Below are 19,738 nucleotides of genomic sequence, written 5' to 3' on the forward strand. Positions count from 1 at the left end.
CAGTTATAAAAGGTGGTGAGGGAATGATAGAAATAATAAGTTGTGAAGGTGTCAACAGAGCATTAGTGTCCTCACAACCCTCTGGGCCTGGCAGACTCTGGAAAAGGGAGCACATTATGCATCCCAAATGGCACCCTATTCCCTACATATTGCACTACAAAACTAGTAATGTGACATTTAGGGATGAAGCCCCCCCCGAGTCAATCCAATCGGTTTCATCTTAGCAAACTCAATCAGGAATGCTGCCCGGGTTATTCTATTACAGGAGCTAGGGCCTTCACTTCCGCTTGAACTCTGGCTTTCTAAACACAGAGTGACAGCCCACCCACCTCACCCACGTCTGCTGCTCACTGTAATGTCATTCCCACAGGTTAGAGGCACAGCCTGGGTCTGTGAGTAGCCTACAGGCTGCAACAATCACATGGCGTTATTATATCATTCTACAGGTGACTAAGTCAATATACAACAAAATAATGGTTCAGGATGGCAGCTCCGGGATCTTCTAGTACTGTCTGTCTGCAACCCTAACCTGTTTTCTTCTCTGCTCTCTGAGTGACTGATAGCCTTGGAAATGGTGGAAGAGAAAATGCTTTTGTATTTTATATTTCTCAGCACGGAAAACCTTCAACTTGTTAACCTTTTCTCAATAAGTCGACAGTAGTGGCCATACATATTTACTTTTGACCACGAAAAATAGACGAGGGACCTTGATAAACATTAAATATCATTCTGCCTTCCACAGCAAGGGATAGTCTTCCTTTTATTCATTGGTTTCAAAATGTACATTCTTCCATCAAATGTATACCTAGCAATAGCTTTTTCAATAGCAAATGGCACGCAATGAAAATAGATGGCACATTTTTTTTTACATATCGTAACACAGTTTCAAATACAGTGCAAACAACGAAGAAAAGCGACATTCATTGTTTTCGAGGGCTCAGTCAATGCAAATGCAGATCCGAACGGCAATTCTCCACAACAGTTACGGTAAACGTTCCAAAAGCATCCAAATTCACCAGCATCATCATGATCATCGTTTGTGCGCCACCAGTCAAACTATTCAGTACCACCTGCTTGGAGACACGATCCTATCATGTGCTTGTGTTGTGCTCAGAGCAGCCATCGGAAAGGAAATAGACCTATTCAGAAAATAGGCCTTTTTTTCTTTCTCTTTTTTTTATGACGTTCCCTTCATCCCAGCATAATAGTTCCTGAAAGTGTGCAGTGCTGGATAAAGGAGTCTCTTCTCCTCTCCTCAGCTCTGATACACGACAGAGCTGGCTTCCTGTGGACTGAAGGTGCAGAGTAGCAGTGTGCCACTGTAGACAGGGAGGGAGCATGCTTATGAAATGGCACCCTATTCCTTGTGATGTGTGCAGAGGCTTAGCACCTAGTGTGCCTAGCCCCCTCGGACACCTTGTCCCTGTTTTCTACATTTCTGATATAATGGCACTACTTTTGCCCAGGGCCCATAGGGATCTAAGTTCACTATACTATATAGGGAATAGGGTGTCATCTAAGACACAGCCAAGGTCCAGTGACTGAACACCGGCCACAGGCTATTGTCTATGCCTCTCCTAGGTGCTGTCCCTCCTTAGAGTTAAACAATACATTAGGCACTACCAGGTCTTACAGCTTGGGGGTGCTGCCCTGTGCTTTGAGTGGCCTGGAGGGAGCAGTTCTGAACTGTGGGAGGTAGAGGGGGACAGAACTCATCCCTATCCCTACCACTGCCCCCTCGTCACTGGACTCACTAAACATAGAGTCCCGACACCCAAGTAGAGGGTTGGACTCAATGGATGAGCCCTCTCTCCGCAGAACCACCACCTCTTTGAGCAGCATAGCCCCTGTGTTTTCCTCCCTCTTCTCCTCCTCCTCCTCCTCTTCCTCACTCTCCTCCTGGTAGCCCATTCCCAGGTAATACAGGTCCTTCTCCTCCATCCCCCCATCCCTCTCTCCTCCCAGGGCCTCATCCTCCTGTTCCGACGTCTCAGAAAACTCCTCCACATAACTGTAAGAGCATGAACGCTGTGGGTCCAGGTCCGACTCTCCGGCTCGGGAATGGGAATTCTCCAGCTCCCACAGGCCTCCGGGGATGGAGCCGGAGATGTCAGAGTTGTTGGCGGAGAAGTTGCCCTCGTCGCTGGAGCGGCTGAGGCTGCCGTCCTGCTTGTAGCGCCGGCAGGGGTCGTCTGAGAGCAGGACCATAGCATAGGTCACTGTCGACTGGGATGAGCTCTCCACACTCCTGGGGAGCTCTGGGGGCTGGGGGGTCTCCTCCTCCTCTGGGACCTCAGGCACCTCTAAGTCCAAGAGGGATGGGGTGGAGGCTGGGATCAGGATGCTGTCCTTGTCTGGGGCTGGGGGACAAGTCTTCTCTACGATGGTGGCCTGGGAGATAGTCTCTGAGATGAGGAGTGGTGGCCAGGTTGGCAGGCCCCCTGGTTGGCGGAACAACTGCTCCATAGTCTCATCCTGGACAGGACCACAGAACAGTAGAGTTAGGAACACAGCAAGAACAGTAGAGTTAGGAACATAAGTAAGCTATAGAGTTCATGTAGTTTATAGAATAGTTGATCTAAATAGCAGCCCTACAGGTAGCCTAGTGGTTAGAGCGTGGACCAGTAACCGAAAGGTTGCTGGATCGAATCCCCGAGTTAACAAGGCAAAGATCTGTTGTTCTGAGCAAGGCAGTTAACCCACTGTTCCCCGGACCACGAAGAAGTGGATGTTGTTTATGGCAGCCCACAGAAACTATCTGATTCAGAGGGGTTGGGTTAAATTCGGAAGACACATTTCAGTTGAATGCATTCAGTTGTACAACTGAAGAGGTATCCCCCTTTCCCAACAGGTGATCTTAATTGGATCATCCTGTTGCAAGAGAACTTTAAAAAGGCTTCTGAAGTTCGTAATTTCCACTTTGACATTTCAGACTTGATTTTCCCTTACGAAAAAAATGCATCAACTCCTACAAAAATCTCCATGAATTATAATTCACATTTCCTGTTGCTGCAGTATTATTTTCCTGTTGTATCCAACGAGCTCAAATTAAGATCCTACATCTGTATATGGAATGTGTTCTGGTAAATGTGGTGTGTTTTTCATGGTCTCTGCTATTTAGAGATAGTATGATTATTTTCAAGAGTAAATGGGTTATATTCAAGAGTAAATGGGTTATATTCAAGAGTAAATGGGTTATATTCAAGAGTAAATGGGTTATATTCAAGAGTAAATGGGTTATATTCAAGAGTAAATGGGTTATATTCAAGAGTAAATGGGTTAGTTGTCCATCTCACCTTCCTGAAGTCCACCCCCTGGGCCCAGGAACAGTTGCTTGGGTTGGGGACATCCTTCCACGTGAACTTCTTCATGCTGGGGTTCAGACAGAATAGGAGTTAACAACAAGGCAGGGAGCCTCTCAGTCTCCAATCCAAAACCTCTCTCTCTCTCTTTCATCAACCCATCTCTCCCTTTCCCCTCTCTCTCTGCCCCCTCTCACCCCCTTTCTCCATGTCTCCCTCTTTGTCAGAACACATTCAGCCAATCACGACAGTAATTGAACCCTCGGGACATTCTTTCTATTGTTGAAATGTCATGTAGACTCTAATTACATTCCTAATCAGTGTGTCTGACTGTTCCTCAGATCAATAATTAACACCTAGAATGACCACTGTAGTCCTCACCACCTACCCAGAGGCCAAAACCACAGGTCCTCTCTTTCTTAGTGACAGACACACTACACATAGTACCTGTTATGTAATTATTGAGTAATGTCCTTATGTAACAGAATACACCACTGCTATTGAGCAGTATAAAATGTGTTTTATCAATTATATGAGATATAATCTTACTGGTTTTGGGATATGACCAGGGTGACGAAGAGGACAATGGAAAGGAAGGCGATGATCATCATCAGCATGTAGGCAGCAGGCCCAGCGTCGGCCCCCCTAAAGGCTGGAGGACAGGACAACACCATGGTAAGGCTATCAATCAATCCATATTGGATCACATTCAGAGGACCTTCAATAAATATATATCCCTAAGGGATACGCTGCAATGTACATATAACATACTTATGTCCTACTGCCCAATATACATAGACTTGAAATCACTGGCCACTTTAATAATGGAACACTAGTCACTTTAAAACATTTTTTAACTAGGCAAGTCAGTTGAGAACAAATTCTTATTTACAATGACGGCCTACCAGGGAACAGTGGGTTAACTGCCTAGTTCAGGGGCAGAACGACAGATTTTTACCTTGTCAGCTCGGGGATTCAATCCAGCAACCTTTCGGTTACTGGCCCAACGCGCTAACCACTAGGCAGATATTACTTGTTAGATATTACTGCAGTGTTGGAGCTAGAAACACAAGCATTTTGCTACACCCACAACATCTGCTAAACACATGTATGTGACAAATAAAATACAATTTGTAGCCTACAGAGATATTGGTGTACGGGTGGATTGTATTGGTTGTATTCATCCCTGGAGGTAAAGTAGAGCTTACCTTTAGTATACACTGGCTCGCCTTCTCCATCTGCAAACACTGGATACAAGATGAACACATACTCCTCAGAGCCATAGAAATCACCTGGAAAATAAAGGCAGAGAACAGAGATGCTCAGATAAGTCAATCAGACTGAAGCATGAATATGTATTGTCACTAGAGGGCGCCAGATATTCACAGCCAACAATCTCAAACTGGAACTCAAAGTGGACTGAAATATTCACCTCAATTTGACAAATATCAAATAGTGGTTGTGTGGGTTTATTTAGGCCATTCTAGATCCATTTAGAATTAAAATGTTAAATGGAACTGAGTGTTTGCGAAAGAAAAGGAGACCCAGAGAGAGAATATAATGGCGCTGGAGGGGAGCCTCAGCTCTGACGCTCGTCGGATGTGGCATGGCTTGAAAAATATTACGGACTACAAAGGGAAGCTCAGCCGCGAGATGTCCAGTGACGCGAGCCTACCAGATGAAAGAAATGCCTTTTATGCTCACTTTGAGGCAAGCAACACTGAATCATGCAACAACACATCTGCCACGCTGATCCTCAACACTGGGGCCCCTAAGGGGTGCGTGCTTAGTCCCCTCCTGTACTCCTTGTTCACCCACGACTGGGTGGCCAAGCACGACTCCAACACCATCATTAAATTTTCTGACGTCACAACAGTGGTAGGCCTAAACACCGACAACGATGAGACAGCCTATAGGGAGGACGTCCGAGACCTGGCAGTGTGGTGCCAAGACAACAACCTCTCCCTCAATGTGAGCAAGACAGCAGCAACCAGTGATCCGGGTCAACAGCATCAATGTAACAGTATAACTTTAGACCGTCCCCTCGCGAACCAGGGACCTTCTGCACACATCAACAACAGTCACCCACGAAGCGTCGTTACCCATCGCTCCACAAAAGCCGCGGCCCTTGCAGAGCAAAGGGAACCACTACTTCTAGGTTTCAGAGCAAGTGACGTAACCGACTGAAAGGCTGCTAGCGCGCACCACCGCTAACTAGCTAGCCATTTCACATCCGTTACACATAGTTACTTTACAAATTATCTCGACTAACTTGTACCCCCACACATTGACTCAGTACTGGTACCCCCTGTATATAGCCTCATTATTGTTATGTAATTTTATTTGGTTACTTTTTGATTTGATTTGATACATTTTTACTTTAGTTTGTTTAGTAAATATTTTCTCAACTCTATTTATTGAACTGCACTGTTGGTTAAGGGCTTGTAAGTAAGCATTTCACGGTAAGGTCTACACCTGTTGTATTTGGCGCATGTGACAAATAAAATGTGATTTGAAGTAATCAGAAAGATTGACAACAGAAAGAGAGGTTTAGACAGAGACAGACTGAGAAAGAGAGAGACAGACTGAGAAAGAGCGACATGAGAACGTACCATGTAGGTAGAGGACTTGGTCAGTAGGGGGGACCCTGGTCCACCTCTCCCTGCCCACTGTGGTCTGACCCTGTCTGTTCTGGTGGTTCTGCCCCGACCACTCTACGACCAGGGAACACGGTATACTGCTGTTGGGCTGCAGAGACCATGACAGGACCACACAACTACTGTTCACACGGGACACACAGAACGAACGCACACACTGGCCTGGAGAGAGGGAGGACATGGGAAGGGAGAGAGGCAAAAGGAGGGAGAGTGATGGAGGGAAAAATAAAGAAAATAGCATGTTTATATTTATATATACATTTTCCGTTACTCTTCTTCTACTACCGTGTGTTTTCTTCTAATTCTGACATGCGTGGGGATTAGCACAACAACGAGTGTTCCCCCTCTGTCCTTGACTATAAAATAAACTGAACAGCAGCTTTTTATTTTGGGCCCATCCAGTCAATTTCTTTTTCAATAGGAAAACTAATAGTACCAGCACTACTTGTATCACAGTTAATGGTTTCCTCTCAACTAATTAGCTATTCATGAAAATATGAATAACAGGAGAACACACACACAAATAATACAGTGTGTCACAGAGACCTGTGCTGAGAAGAGCTCCATTTTACAATAAATTCCAAACAGCTATTAGGCCTCGGAAGAGAACATCCCAAGCGAGAGATAATGGCTTTTAGTCCACTCTCAGGCTTTTAACTGACATTAACATGCCTGCTATGTCTCCCTGATGACTGCAATGGCAGCACACCTAGCAACTGACTTCTATGACATGAACCAAAAACACCAACTAATAAAAATAAATGTGAAAACAAACAACCAGTTCTTAAAGATTTTCAAAGAAAGTGGTATTTTCAGATATATGTTTTCAACTACTAACTCTTAACTGACTGACTAGTAATCTGTGTATTGAGTATAACAATTCTTCAGCCCTATACAAATACATTCCCTTACGTTTGGGGTGTCTCTCCAGGGTCATGTTGATGTTCCTAGTGGAGTATCCCTGGCTGTTCTGAGCCTTTACCGTCACAGAGTGGACCTCCTCTCGCCACTCAAAGCGGTAGGAGGACACCAGGCCTATCCGCTCCTCAGTCACAATGCCCCCAGAGGCCTGGTGCTGTACTACAAGGCCCTCCACACAGTAGGTTGGCTCCACTATGGGGAAATGCTATGGGGAAGAGTTTAGAGGCTATCAAAGACTCTAATGAGGAATCATTATCCAATGTGCTACTTCCTTATACTATTTGATCAGACAAAACAAGTGTTGGGGAAGCCAACTAAATAGGATTTTCGGACTAAACTAAGGACATTAATGTAGTAAAAAGGAGAGGAGGCAACTTCACACACCTGTTCAATTAATGTAACTATTTGATGTTGATGTTTAAACCACATATTGTGCAATCTTTAATGTGTTCTCTGTAGGCTATGGACTGTACCTTGAAGAGAAGAGTGACGTTAGTCTGGTTCCTTGCTGGATCCTCCTGAAACACTCGCCAGAAATCAGGACCCTGGTCAGGAGCTGATAGAACAGAACATAGATATTACAACTCTGTGTGTGTGCGTGTGCATGCATGCTTGTGTGTGTGTGTGTTTATGTACCTATGTCTGAGGCTTTCATTTTCTATCAGATCTAACCATCATAGAAGGTCATATTAAAGTGCTGGCTGTAGCACTCAATAACAGCGATTCTGATAGACAGACACCACCCAAGGTCACTGTTCGATCAGGGTCAGAAAGAGCTTATACCGCACAACAAACCATGGATAATGACGGTTTTGAAATGACCCGTCCATTGTGGTTGTGAGAGCTAATGTGCTCTATGTACACAGTAGGTCAGACTTGATAGTTGTGGTGCGCTGGCGCAATTACAAGTAACTTTCAGGACAGCAGCTTAATTCCCTTCAAAGGTGTATTGCTGATGCGTTTTGTCAAAGCAACGTTGTCAAAACTGTTATGTACAATACATGTGTATCTTGCTGAATAGATTTTTCTCTCAATGAGACTAACTTGTATAAATGCAGTTTCAATGACATCGATGAGATGAAGACACACTGTACATACCTCTGCTGTTGTGAGGGGTGGTGTATAGAGAGTGGCTCCAGTCACTCCAGGTCCCAGAGCTGTTGATATGCATACAGCGGACCTGCACGTTGTACACTCTACATACATCTGGTTCAGGAACCTCAGCCCACGACTCTGCCTGAGAAGCCAGGACCTGCAGGACACATCCCAATTAAAAAATCACATGTTAAATCACATATCCCATGATAATGGAAACATTTTCCCCTCGGGGACATTAAAGTCTATTCTATCCGAAAATATATTTTCCAGTGATTGAACTTAGATATCCGGCATAAACAGCTACATATTTATCCATCAACTCAAAAACAAAATAATTTTAGGGAAATAGAGGTCTTAATAGATATGAATGTTATGTGACCCGAGCAAGCGAAGGAGCATTTTAAATGGCAGGGAGATTTCCAAAATACTCTTGTGCCCAGCAAAAGTGGGGACATTTTCTAAAGAAAAAAGTTTTAATCAGGTAGGCCTATTCCTTTTCATATCCTTTTGGGCAATGATGCCACCCCCAGATTAGAGACAGACGAATTTATGCCAACCAGCTGAGGCTCAAGCTGCATCCAGGATGGTACCCTATTCCCTACATGAGGGCCCATACACTGCAAAACGTGAAATGTAAGCAAGCCTAAATATCTTATATTGAGTGATATTTCTTACCAAGCTAAATTATCTAATGTCATTGGCAGATAATTTATTATTTTAACCTAAAAAAAGCATAATGCAAGTCATTTATATTTGTCAAGATATTTTACCTTAAAGGTCCAATGCAACTTCTCAATATCAAATAAATGCGTTTTTATTTCAATATCAAATAATTTCTGGGTAACAATTAAGTACCTTACTGTGATTTGTGTTCAATTAAAACATTCAGCTAGGTCTGGGAGTGGTCTGAATGTGGGGGGCAACTGAAAACTAGCTGTTATTGGCATTTTTATTTTTTATTTATTTATTTAACCTTTATTTAACCAGGAAGGGCTCATTGAGATTTAAAATCAATTTTTCAAGAGCGTCCTGGCCAACATAGGCAGCACCAAGTCATTACAAAAATTACAGACAAACAACATGAAAAACTACAAGTAATCTAGTAAAAACCATAGAATTCACAAGAGTATAACAAAATCAAAAACAGCAAATTAAAAACATTGCCAGGTCAGGGAATCAGTCTCAAGATCATTCATCAGTGATTTAAAAATACCAATCGGGACAAGTTCTTCCAGTTTAAAAGTATTTTGTAAGGCGTTCCAAGACGATGACGCAGAGTACATAAAAGCCCTTTTACCAAATTTAGTTTGGACATTTGGAACAGTTAGCAGGATAAAGTCCAGCAAACGAAGAGAGAACCCACCACATTTCTGAACAAAAAAAATGCCCAAATAAAAAGGTAGTAAACCCAAAATGGCTTTGTAAATAAAGGTATACCAGTGACTGAGCCTACAAGTGACTAGAGAAGGCCAGCCAACCCTGGTATACAAGGTGCAGTGGTGCGTAAGGGTTTGCAGTTTAAAATAAATCTCAAAGTGCCATGGTAAAGGGTGTCAATTGATCTTAAACACTGAGCGGAAGCATTCATATATAAAATATCCCCATAGTCTAGTAAAGGCATAAATGTAGCTGATACTAGCCTCCTTCTGGCTTCAAAAGAAAAACAGGCCTTATTCCTAAAATAAAATCCCAATTTCAGCTTAATTTTTTTTGTAAGTTGTTGAATATGCAATTTAAAAGAGAGGCCATCATCAATTAAAATTCCAAGATATTTATATGAGGTTACAACCTCAATCTCCTTGCCCTGACAGGTAGTAATAGGTGAAAGGTTCAGAGGTCTATTTCTTGCTTTAGACACCATTAGTTTAGTTTTGTCAGTATTGAGGATAAGCTTAAATTGACACAAGGTATGTTGAACAGTATAAAAAGCAGTTTGCAAGTTCTGGAAAGCTTTTGTAAGAGACGAGGCACAACAGTAAATAACAGTATCATCAGCATAAAAAAGAAAGTTACGCATTTTGGACATTTTTGTCTAAATCATTTATATAAATAGTGAATAAGAGAGGACCAAGTACAGAGTCTTGGGGCACACCATTACAGACAAACAATTTAACAGACATCAAATTGAGTGCACTGAGTTCTATCAGACAGATAGTTAGCAAACCATGCAAATGCATGCTCCAAAAGACCTACACTCGACAATCTCTGCCTCAGTGTATCAAAAGCCTTAGAGAGATCAATAAAAAGTGAGACACAGTGCTGTTTTTTGTCAAGGGCTTCAGTGATATCATTTAAAACCTTCATGGCTGCTGTAATTGTGCTATGCTTCTTCCTGGAGCCCGATTGGTACATTGATAAAATAGAGTTAGTATATAAACATTTATTTTAGCTGTTCACTAACAAGGGTTTCAAGTATTTTCACCAGGGGTGACAGCTTTGAGATTGGCCTATAATTATTTAAAAGAGTTGGCTCTCCCCCTTTTAAAAGTGATAGGACAAATGCTGATTTCCAGATCTTTGGAATTTCATTACATTCCAGGGTTAGATTGAACAGCTATGAAATCAGCTGACAGATTTAAAAAGCAGGGGTCCAAAAGATCAGGACCTGCAGGCTTTCTCTGATCTAAGGATTTCAGGGCTTTATGTACCACCTGCACTGAGAATGGCAAAAAGCTAAAAGTTTGACCAGCTCTCACTGGTTCATCCACACAGGGTTGTACAGAGACAGAGGACACTGAAACAAACAGCCTACCAGATGATACAAAGTGCTCATTGAAACAATTCAGCATTTCAGTTTTGTCATATACAGCAAAAGAGTCCTTCAAAACACAGACGGTAATTCATTAACATTACTGTTACCAGACATAGACTTAATAGCCTTCCAAAACTTTCTAGGGTCATTCAGGTTATCAGTGGTAACAAACATAAAATATTCAGACTTGGCCTTCCTGAGAAGAAAATAACACTTGTTTCGTAACTGCCTAAAAATAAGCCAATCAGCATCAGAACATGATTTCCTTGCTTTAACCCAGGCTAGATTACGGTCCGGAATAATACAAGACAGCTCAGAAGAAAACCACGGATTATCCCGCCCTTTAACCCTGATCCTGCGGAATGGGGCATGTTTGTTTACTATTTGGAAAAAAACATAATGAAAGAATTTCCAGGCAGTTTCCACATCAGGGATAAGCTCAATCTTGCTCCAGTCAAAATAAAACAAATCATGAAAGAAAGCCTGCTCATTAAAACACTTCAAATTTCTCTTACGAATAAAACGTGGGTATGTCTTAGGAACCTTAGTATTTCTAACAGCAACAACAGCACAATCGTCACTTAAATCATTACAAAAAACACCAATCGCAGAATATTTATGTGGAACATTTGTCAATATCAAATCAATCAGGGTAGATTTATCTGGGCATTTAAGATTTGGGCGAGTTGGTGAATTATTCAACTGGGTAAGATTAATAGAATTACAAAACATTTTTAAATAATCAGACACCGGCTTTAACCAACACCAGTTGAGATCACCAATCAAGACCATTTCACTGTAAAGAAGTTTAGACATAAGGTGGGTCAAAGAAGAAAATGCATCACCGAGAGCAGAGGGGGGTCTATAACAGCCAATCACAGTTACAGAGAGACCCTTTGAAACCTTAATTATAAGCAAGAAATTCCAACTGTTTACAAATAGCTTCAGACTTTGCCACACTTACAGGGAATTTAGTCTTTACATATATAGCCACAGCCCCACCTTTCTTAACTCGATCAGTGCGATAAACATTGTAACCACTTATACAAATATCCTTATCAAAAACAGACTTGCTGAGCCAGGTTTCAGAAAACACAAACACATCAGCATCAGTTGATTTAGCCCAAATCCTAACCCCATCAATTTTTGACAACAGCTGCGTACATTTAAATGAAAAATACCAAAGCCAGATCTAGATTTAAAATCAGAGGGGGGTTGGATACATTGCATATCAGGGCCAAGTTTAGGTTGCACGTTACCTGATATCAACAAAAGAAGAATAACTAGGCACCTCTGTTTAATAACCTTGCACGGCTTCTCTTTTTTAAGAGACCTACTGCAAGCGAATTCTACAAGTGAGTTTCCAGACAATACAAAACAGTAATTTAAAACCATTAGACTTTGGTAGTGACACAAATTCGTACTGTTCACATCATGCCACAAATACATCGGCACTTGGACGAGAGGACAGACAAAATGTCTAATGGACATTGTCAGATGTACTCACCCAGAGAGCACATTGTCAGATGTACATTGTCAGATGTACTCACCCAGCGACAATGTTTGTTTTCTAGAGAGTTCAGTAAAGTCAGTGCACAAAGCAATACCACGAAAATTGTCATTTTCTCGGACAAATGTAAAAAATAGAGGCGAACGAAGGTAAGGGGAGAGAGGGACAGCGTGTATGTATGAGTCTGAATGTGAGTATTTGCGTGTGTGAGTAGATTGGGTGTTTTGAGGTCGATTGAGAGAACGGGTTGGGGGTTGTTGAGCTGCCACTGACAGCCAGGCGAAGAGCAAAAAGGAGCAGCTTGGATGAGACACTCCGCGGACGAAGAAGGAACTCAGGCCAGCCAGAGATAGGGTTACTTTTGTAAACTTCAAGTAATGAAGTGCCGAGTTGAGGAGGACCTGTGATCTTTACACCAGCAAAAAACAAAATAGTTTGCACTACACAACAAGGAAGTTACTCAACCATAAATAAATAGGTTATTAGTAGGTTAAAATGTACTAGTCACAGACAAACGACTTGACATGCTGCCATCTTGGATGATGATCTTGTTATTAGTCCCAAACTGGCATATATTTAGACTTGCTTAGATTTAACTTTTTGCAGTGTAGGGCTCTGGTAAAAAAAAGTGTGTGAAGGGAATAGGGTGCCATTTCAGACACAGCTTCAGTCTCTGTGTGGTTGCCCCCTATTTACCTGCCAGTCTGCCACCACATGTCAGAGTGTACCACTACCAGTAAATGCCATGTCCTTTAGGGCAATAATGCCACTACCAGATCAGAGATAAAAGATACAGTAGATAACAAACAGACTCATTTAGTCCGACCAACTGATGCTCATGATGCCAGCCGATTGCACCCATTGCTCCCTCCCTGCCACTCTGGATAAGCTCAAGGCTGCATCTGTCTGAAAAGGCACCCTCCCTATTCCCTACATAGTGCACTACTTTTGACCAGAGCCCTATGGCCAGAGTCTTACGTACCTGCCAGAATGGATGGGCCCTGTCAGTGGAGAGGGCATAGCGAACCTGGTACTGCATATCGTAGAGGGGCAGTTCTGGGGGCACCCACGCCAGCCTCAGGACCCCATTTGGCATGCTCACTGCCTCAAAGCCCGAGGGAGGGTGGGGCTTCACTGGAGGGGGAGATGAGATGAAGGGAGAGGACAGTCATTATCTTGCATGGTCAAGCAGACTGACCACTATACATGTTTTTTTTTTAAGTACTTATTATTATTATTGACACACTGCTGCTGTAGGTTCCTAAAAGCCACAACAGGTATGAACATAAATGTAAGAAAGACCAGAACATCTAAAGATGGCGCCCTACTGTATGGTTACGTCTTGTGAACTCCGACCCAACTTTTCTATTTTGTGATTCTTTTGGCGTTTAATCGTAACTTTTTTTGCACTAAATGTATCCTCTAGAATTTCTTATGATCGACAAGAACTAACCTCAATTCATGATTCAATTTCGACTTTGACTCATCTACCCTGGGCTTTATGTGTACCAGGCTCCGACCAAATTTTCAGGCTACCCAAGACGAAACGCTGGCAAATAAGAGGCTGGAGAGAACGCGTCCTGGTGAGACTAAGGATTAGGGAAAAGCAGCCACCACTTCCCTCCATTCTATTTGCCAACAGTCACTTGATAATAAGATGGATGACCACTGATCGCAGATTTGCTACCAATGGGACTCACATAACTGCAAAATTCTCAGTTTTTCTGAAACATGGCTTTCGGACAAGATATGGCTATCCAACTCGATGGATTCTCCATTCACTGAGTGGGCAGGACATTGGATTCAGGGAAATCCAGAGGGGAGGGGTATGTCTCTTCATCAACAACAAATGGTGTGCAGACTCTACCGCAGTTGAAGTCTAGACCTATTGTTCACCCATCATGGAATACCTGATGGTCAAATAGCGACTCTTCTACCTCCCGAGAGTTTTAATCTGTTATCATGACTGCTGTATATATCCCACCTCAGGACAACAACAAGCTGGCACTTGACGAACTGTACAAGGTAAGGGAAGACCCCCATGAAATGGACAAAAATGAATGGCAACTTATTGGCATTGGGCGAACTATATACACAATCGCAAATACCACTCAAATGGATGGCAGTTCATCAAAACCATATTGCAAGCGGAACATGGCAAATGCCAAGTGTCAAACCCCCAAAATCCCAAAGATGTCGAGCGCGCTCCACCGTAGATTTTAATATGGCAAATGGTCACTAAGTCAGGTCCCAAGGGTGAAATTTTGAAAGTCATTTGCAATATATGGGCGGCAGGGTAGCCTAGTGGTTAGAGTGTGGACTAGTAACCGAAAGGTTGCAAGATCGAATCCCCGAGCTGACAAGGTACAAATCTGCCGTTCTGCACCTGAACAAGGCAGTTAACCCACTGTTCCTAGGCCGTCATTGAAAATAAGAATTTGAAAAATAAATAAGAAAAATTAAATCATTAAAGCGCATTTACAAAATAAATCCATACTGACTTGCCTAGTTAAATAAAGGTACATTTAAAAAAAAATATGATCATAGGAAGTTGGCTTCCGAACCCAAATTTCAGTGAACCATGTCCAAATGGCATAAGAAATGTCCAAATGCCATACATAAGTATTGAAAGTACCAAATCAGGATGTTATGTCCATTTGCCATTATGATCATAGGAAGTTGGCTTCCGAACCCAAAAGTCAGTGAATCAAGTCCAAATGGCATAAGAAATGTCCAAATGCCATACATAAGTATTGAAAGTACCAAATCAGGATGTTATGTCCATTTGCCATATATGATCATAGGAAGTCGGCTTCCGAACCCAAAAGTCAGTGAAACATGTCCAAATGGCATAATAAATGTCCAAATGGCATTTAAGTGATATATATCACTATGTTAAGCCCTGATCCAGCCTAGAAGGTCTATTTGTCATGTTTGATCATAGGAAGTCATAGGAAGTAAGAATTTCTCGTTGATTCAGCCTGTACATTTGGTGATAGAAAATCCCCCATTAAATTAAAGCAGTGATAATGTTTCCTCTCCATCGCTCGTTGGTGCAGTGAGAGAGAAGTGGGACTTTCGTTTTTTTTTAAAGATTTTGGAACAATTTCCAAAATGACCAGGGGCGCCCCCTATTGGATGGGCCCGGGTGCCCTACCCGGCCATGGACCCCTTGCACCCCCCTAAAGGCATTAAAATGAAAACAATTAAATTGCTCCTGGCAACCCGTTCAGATTACCAGGTGCACGGCTGTCCATTTAAAATGTCTTACAATGTGCATTTACCATCACGAATTGGACATGCTCTAATATACTGCAGAAATGCCCAATTGACTGGCCCGTTGAACTCGGGATGGTCGAGCAGTGATAGTTGTTCCTCTCCATCGCTCGTTAGTGTTGATTTCAGCATGTCCATTTGGTGATGGTAAATCCCTCATTAAATACATTGGAAATGTACACTGTCCATTTGCAATGTCTTACAATGGGCATTTACCATCACAAATTGGACATGGTCTAATATACTGCAGAAATGCCCAATTGACTGGCTCGTTGAACTCGGGATGGACGAGCAGTGATAGTGGTTCCTCTCCATCACTCGTGGTGTTGATTTCAGCCTGTCCATTTGGTGATGGTATATCCCTCATTAAACACATTGGAAATGTACGCTGTTCATTTGCAATATGAAATCTACAATGCCAATATATTATACAGCCATCAAGTCAGCGTCAATCAGTCAATAAGATATCATTCTGAGACCAAACTGATACATACTGACACCAAACCCACTTCGTCCAACTCGTTTAGAAGCCAACTATCACATATTTCAGAGCAGGCCAAAAATTCACAGCGTCTTCTGTTAAAACCATTAAAAAAACTTTAAACACGTAGTTACGTTCTAGCAGCAAGTCCAGTTCTGACATTATGTGTAGGCCTAGCTGAGGCAACCCAGAATCCCAACCCAGAATCCCATTCTGATATGTCATTTTGGAGCCCGAGCAGCAACCTTAGTGCTGAAAATGCACTTTTTCAGAACGTTGGTATGGGGTCCCTGAAAGAGCTACCGGACAGAAACCTTAGGGTCCGTCTCTATTGGCCGAGGCGGTTTCAATGCACATAGTCTTGTGATTCTGGGACTTTTCTAAATGTCGTCATTTTCACGATGTTCAAAATGAATGGAAGTCATGCCTCGGCCTGAGAACCTTCTAGAGCCACATAACTCACAGTGCACTATCGACTTAAGCTCTAGAACATGTATATAATGTTTCAGAGCTCTAGGTCTGACGGTTCTTTGATAGTTCCAACGCAGGTAACTATTGCAGGCTCTGTGTGTCTGTAAGCCTCACACTGTGTCACTCCCCAGAAAATCACAGAAATCACGTAGAGCTCCGAAACCCGCCTTAACGGATTTGTCTGAATACGCCTCAACTGGATCTATAACGTTTTTGAAAAGAACTTACCATTTCTTTAACCATCACCAAACGGACATTGAACGATTTCTCGTAAATTACGATAGATAATGGCTGTTCTTTTTTTCCTTACACCGTAGGTTTATGTACTTTGACGTGAAGCGGACAAATTATTCTATTACTGTTTTTGACCCCTAACCTGTTTGGGATAGGGGGCAGCATTTTCACGTTCGGATGAAAAGCGTGCCCAGAGTAAACTGCCTGCTACACAGGCCCAGAAGCTAAGATATGCATATTATTAGTAGATTTGGATAGAAAACACTCTGAAGTTTCTAAAACTCTTTGAATGATGTCTGAGTATAACAGAACTCATTCTCAAAACCTGAGAAAAATCCAACCAGGAAGTGGGAAATCTGAGGTTTGTAGTTTTTCAACTCATTGCTTTTCCAAGATACAGTGTAAATGGGGTCATATTGCACTTCCTACGGCTTCCACTAGATGTCGACAGTCTTTAGAACCTTATTTCAGGCTTCTACTGTGAAGGGGGAGCGAATAAGAGCTGTTTGACTAAGGGGTCTGGCAGAAGGCCATGAGCTAAATCATGCGCGCGGCCGTGAGAGCGAGCTCTGTTCCTTTTCATTTCTAAAGACAAAGGAATTGTCCGGTTGGAATATTATTGGAGATTTATGATAAAAACATCATAAAGAATGATTCTATACATCGTTTGACATGTTTCTACGAACTGTAATATAACTTTTTGAACTTTTCGTCTGAACTTTCACCTGGACTTGCCCGCGCCTGTTGAATTTGGATTTGTGAACTAAACACGAACAAAAAGGAGGTATTTGGACATAAATTATGGACTTTATCAAACAAAACAAACATTTATTGTAGAACTGGGATTCCTGGGAGTGCATTCTGATGAAGATCATCAAAGGTAAGTTAATATTTATAACGCTATTTCTGACTTTTGACTCCACAACATAGCGGGTCTCTGTATGACTTGTTTTTGTGTCTGATCCTCAGGAACTTTTACAGCTGCACCATCGAGTGCAGGTTTCTTCAACCTTTATCATACTTCTTGTGTGTTATTTTATTTTATTATATTATTACCATCACTGCATTGTTGGGAAAGAGCTCTCAAGGTAAAAATGTCACTGTACTGTTTTACACCTGTTGCATCCTGTGTACGTGGTGAATAAACTTGAAACTTGGAATTCCTATACTGCACATGTCCTAACTCACCGTGGTCCATAGGTGTGATGTAGACAGGATGTGACCTCATGCCATTGTCTGTCTTGGCCTCCATCCACAGCTTGTAGCATGAAGTCACTCTGATTGGCTGCAGAGTGCAGCTCTTCACTTCTCTAGATCTGCTGGATACACACACCGCCTGCCTGACCACACCCACTGCCCCGCCCACCTCATCCTCCGCCTCCTCCATTACATCGCAGGATAGGTCGGCCACCCTGGAGAATATAAACAGACACGCACACACACACACACACGTTTGTTTTACTATCCATGTGGGGACCAAACAATTGATTCCCATTCAAAATCCTATTTTCCCTAACCCCTAACCATAACCCTTACGCTAACCTTAACCCCAAACAGAGGATTCGAGAGGAGTAGAGCGATTAGAGCGAGGAGAGGATAACAGTTTTTGGGGAGTGTCGGCCTTCTTTCCCCCTCCAATTTCGCTCTGGTACCACTCAGCTCTGGGCATGCTCTGCCCAGCATTTTTCATTCCTTTCATCATTGTTCTTTTAATTAGGCCTATTCTGTTTTATTTATTTAGCCTACCCCACCACTAATGTGCAGAGATGTTGATATGAGTCGATCAAGAAATAGGTCACACAGCCTGTGTAATTGATGGCAAGAACACCAATGAGCTCATGCAGCAGCACCGGAGACGTTCTATATAGGCTATCGTAAAAAAAAAAAATGAGTCTACGTTTGTAACAGTGCTTAAGTTGACTATCAACTGTCAAATGTGAGCGCAGCAGAGCCACAGAAAAACCAATTAGTTTTTTAACACAGCGGCCGCATATCATAATGTAGGTCTTTGTTTAATAGCCTACGACACGTTTCTGAAATGTAGAAGCTTCTTACGATAGCCTACTTCAAAATCAAATGGTACAGGGCCTCCCGGGTGGCGCAGTGGTCTAGGGCACTGCATCGCAGCGCTAGCTGCGCCAAAAGAGTCTTTGGGTTCGCGCCCAGGCTCTGTCGCAGCCGGCCGCGACCGGGAGGTCCGTGGGGCGACGCACAATTGGCCTAGCGTCGTCCGGGTTAGGGAGGGTTTGGCCTGTAGGGATATCCTTGTCTCATCGCGCTCCAGCGACTCCTGTGGCGGGCCGGGCGCAGTGCGCGCTAACCGAGGGGGCCAGGTGCACGGTGTTTCCTCCGACACATTGGTGCGGCTGGCTTCCGGGTTGGAGGCACGCTGTGTTAAGAAGCAGTGCGGCTTGGTTGGGTTGTGCTTCGGAGGACGCATGGCTTTTGACCTTCGTCTCTCCCGAGCCCGTACGGGAGTTGTAGCGATGAGACAAGATAGTAATTACTAGCGATTGGATACCACGAAAATTGGGGAGAAAAGGGGGTAAAATTTAAAATAAAAACAATAATAAAAAAAATCAAATGGTACATAGTCACAATAAAAGATGGGGTGTTGGTTAAATTATCTTTTGAACCAAAAAATGAATAGAGCGATTTTTGGAGTGGCATTTTTTTTCTGTGAGCGCTGAGTGATTCTTAGCAGAATGGGGGCAAGGATGTTGAGCGCCGGCGCTGTAACCCTAACCCTAATCCTAAACCTAACCCCTAACACTACTTCTAACCCTAACCCTAAAATAGCCTTTTTCCTTGTGGGGATCAGCAAAATGTCCCCAACTCTCAGAATGTTCATTGTTTTACTATCCTTGTCAGGACTTCTGGTCCCCACGAGGATAGTAACACACACACACAAAGAATTTCAGGGTGAAAACGCCTTATCTCCTTATGGGTATGTTTGCCCTATGATGCCATAGCTCTCTGTTATGCAACAAGTCTAAACTTCCATTCATTGCCTTAGTTTTGTAATCGTGGCAATTT

The 19,738-nt window shown here is 42.8% G+C and overlaps 1 protein-coding gene across 2 annotated transcripts in view; it reads right to left on the minus strand.

Moving 5' to 3' along the window:
- Positions 1-1,340: 1,340 nt before the first annotated feature.
- The window catches only part of LOC139577545 (leptin receptor-like), an 86,880-nt gene continuing 68,482 nt past the window's right edge, over positions 1,341-19,738 (minus strand). For both annotated transcript variants that reach the window (XM_071404595.1, XM_071404594.1), the window contains 10 exons: positions 17,891-18,114; positions 13,223-13,374; positions 7,979-8,132; positions 7,354-7,436; positions 6,872-7,085; positions 5,915-6,121; positions 4,511-4,594; positions 3,852-3,954; positions 3,297-3,372; positions 1,341-2,475 (listed from right to left, as the gene is read on the minus strand). In XM_071404595.1, coding sequence (XP_071260696.1) covers positions 1,630-2,475; positions 3,297-3,372; positions 3,852-3,954; positions 4,511-4,594; positions 5,915-6,121; positions 6,872-7,085; positions 7,354-7,436; positions 7,979-8,132; positions 13,223-13,374; positions 17,891-18,114 — 2,143 coding nt within the window. In that variant the 3' untranslated portion in view covers positions 1,341-1,629. The remainder of the gene's footprint in view (positions 2,476-3,296; positions 3,373-3,851; positions 3,955-4,510; positions 4,595-5,914; positions 6,122-6,871; positions 7,086-7,353; positions 7,437-7,978; positions 8,133-13,222; positions 13,375-17,890; positions 18,115-19,738) is intronic.

Source organism: Salvelinus alpinus, chromosome 6 (genome assembly GCF_045679555.1).
Source record: "Salvelinus alpinus chromosome 6, SLU_Salpinus.1, whole genome shotgun sequence".
NCBI lineage: Eukaryota > Metazoa > Chordata > Actinopteri > Salmoniformes > Salmonidae > Salvelinus > Salvelinus alpinus.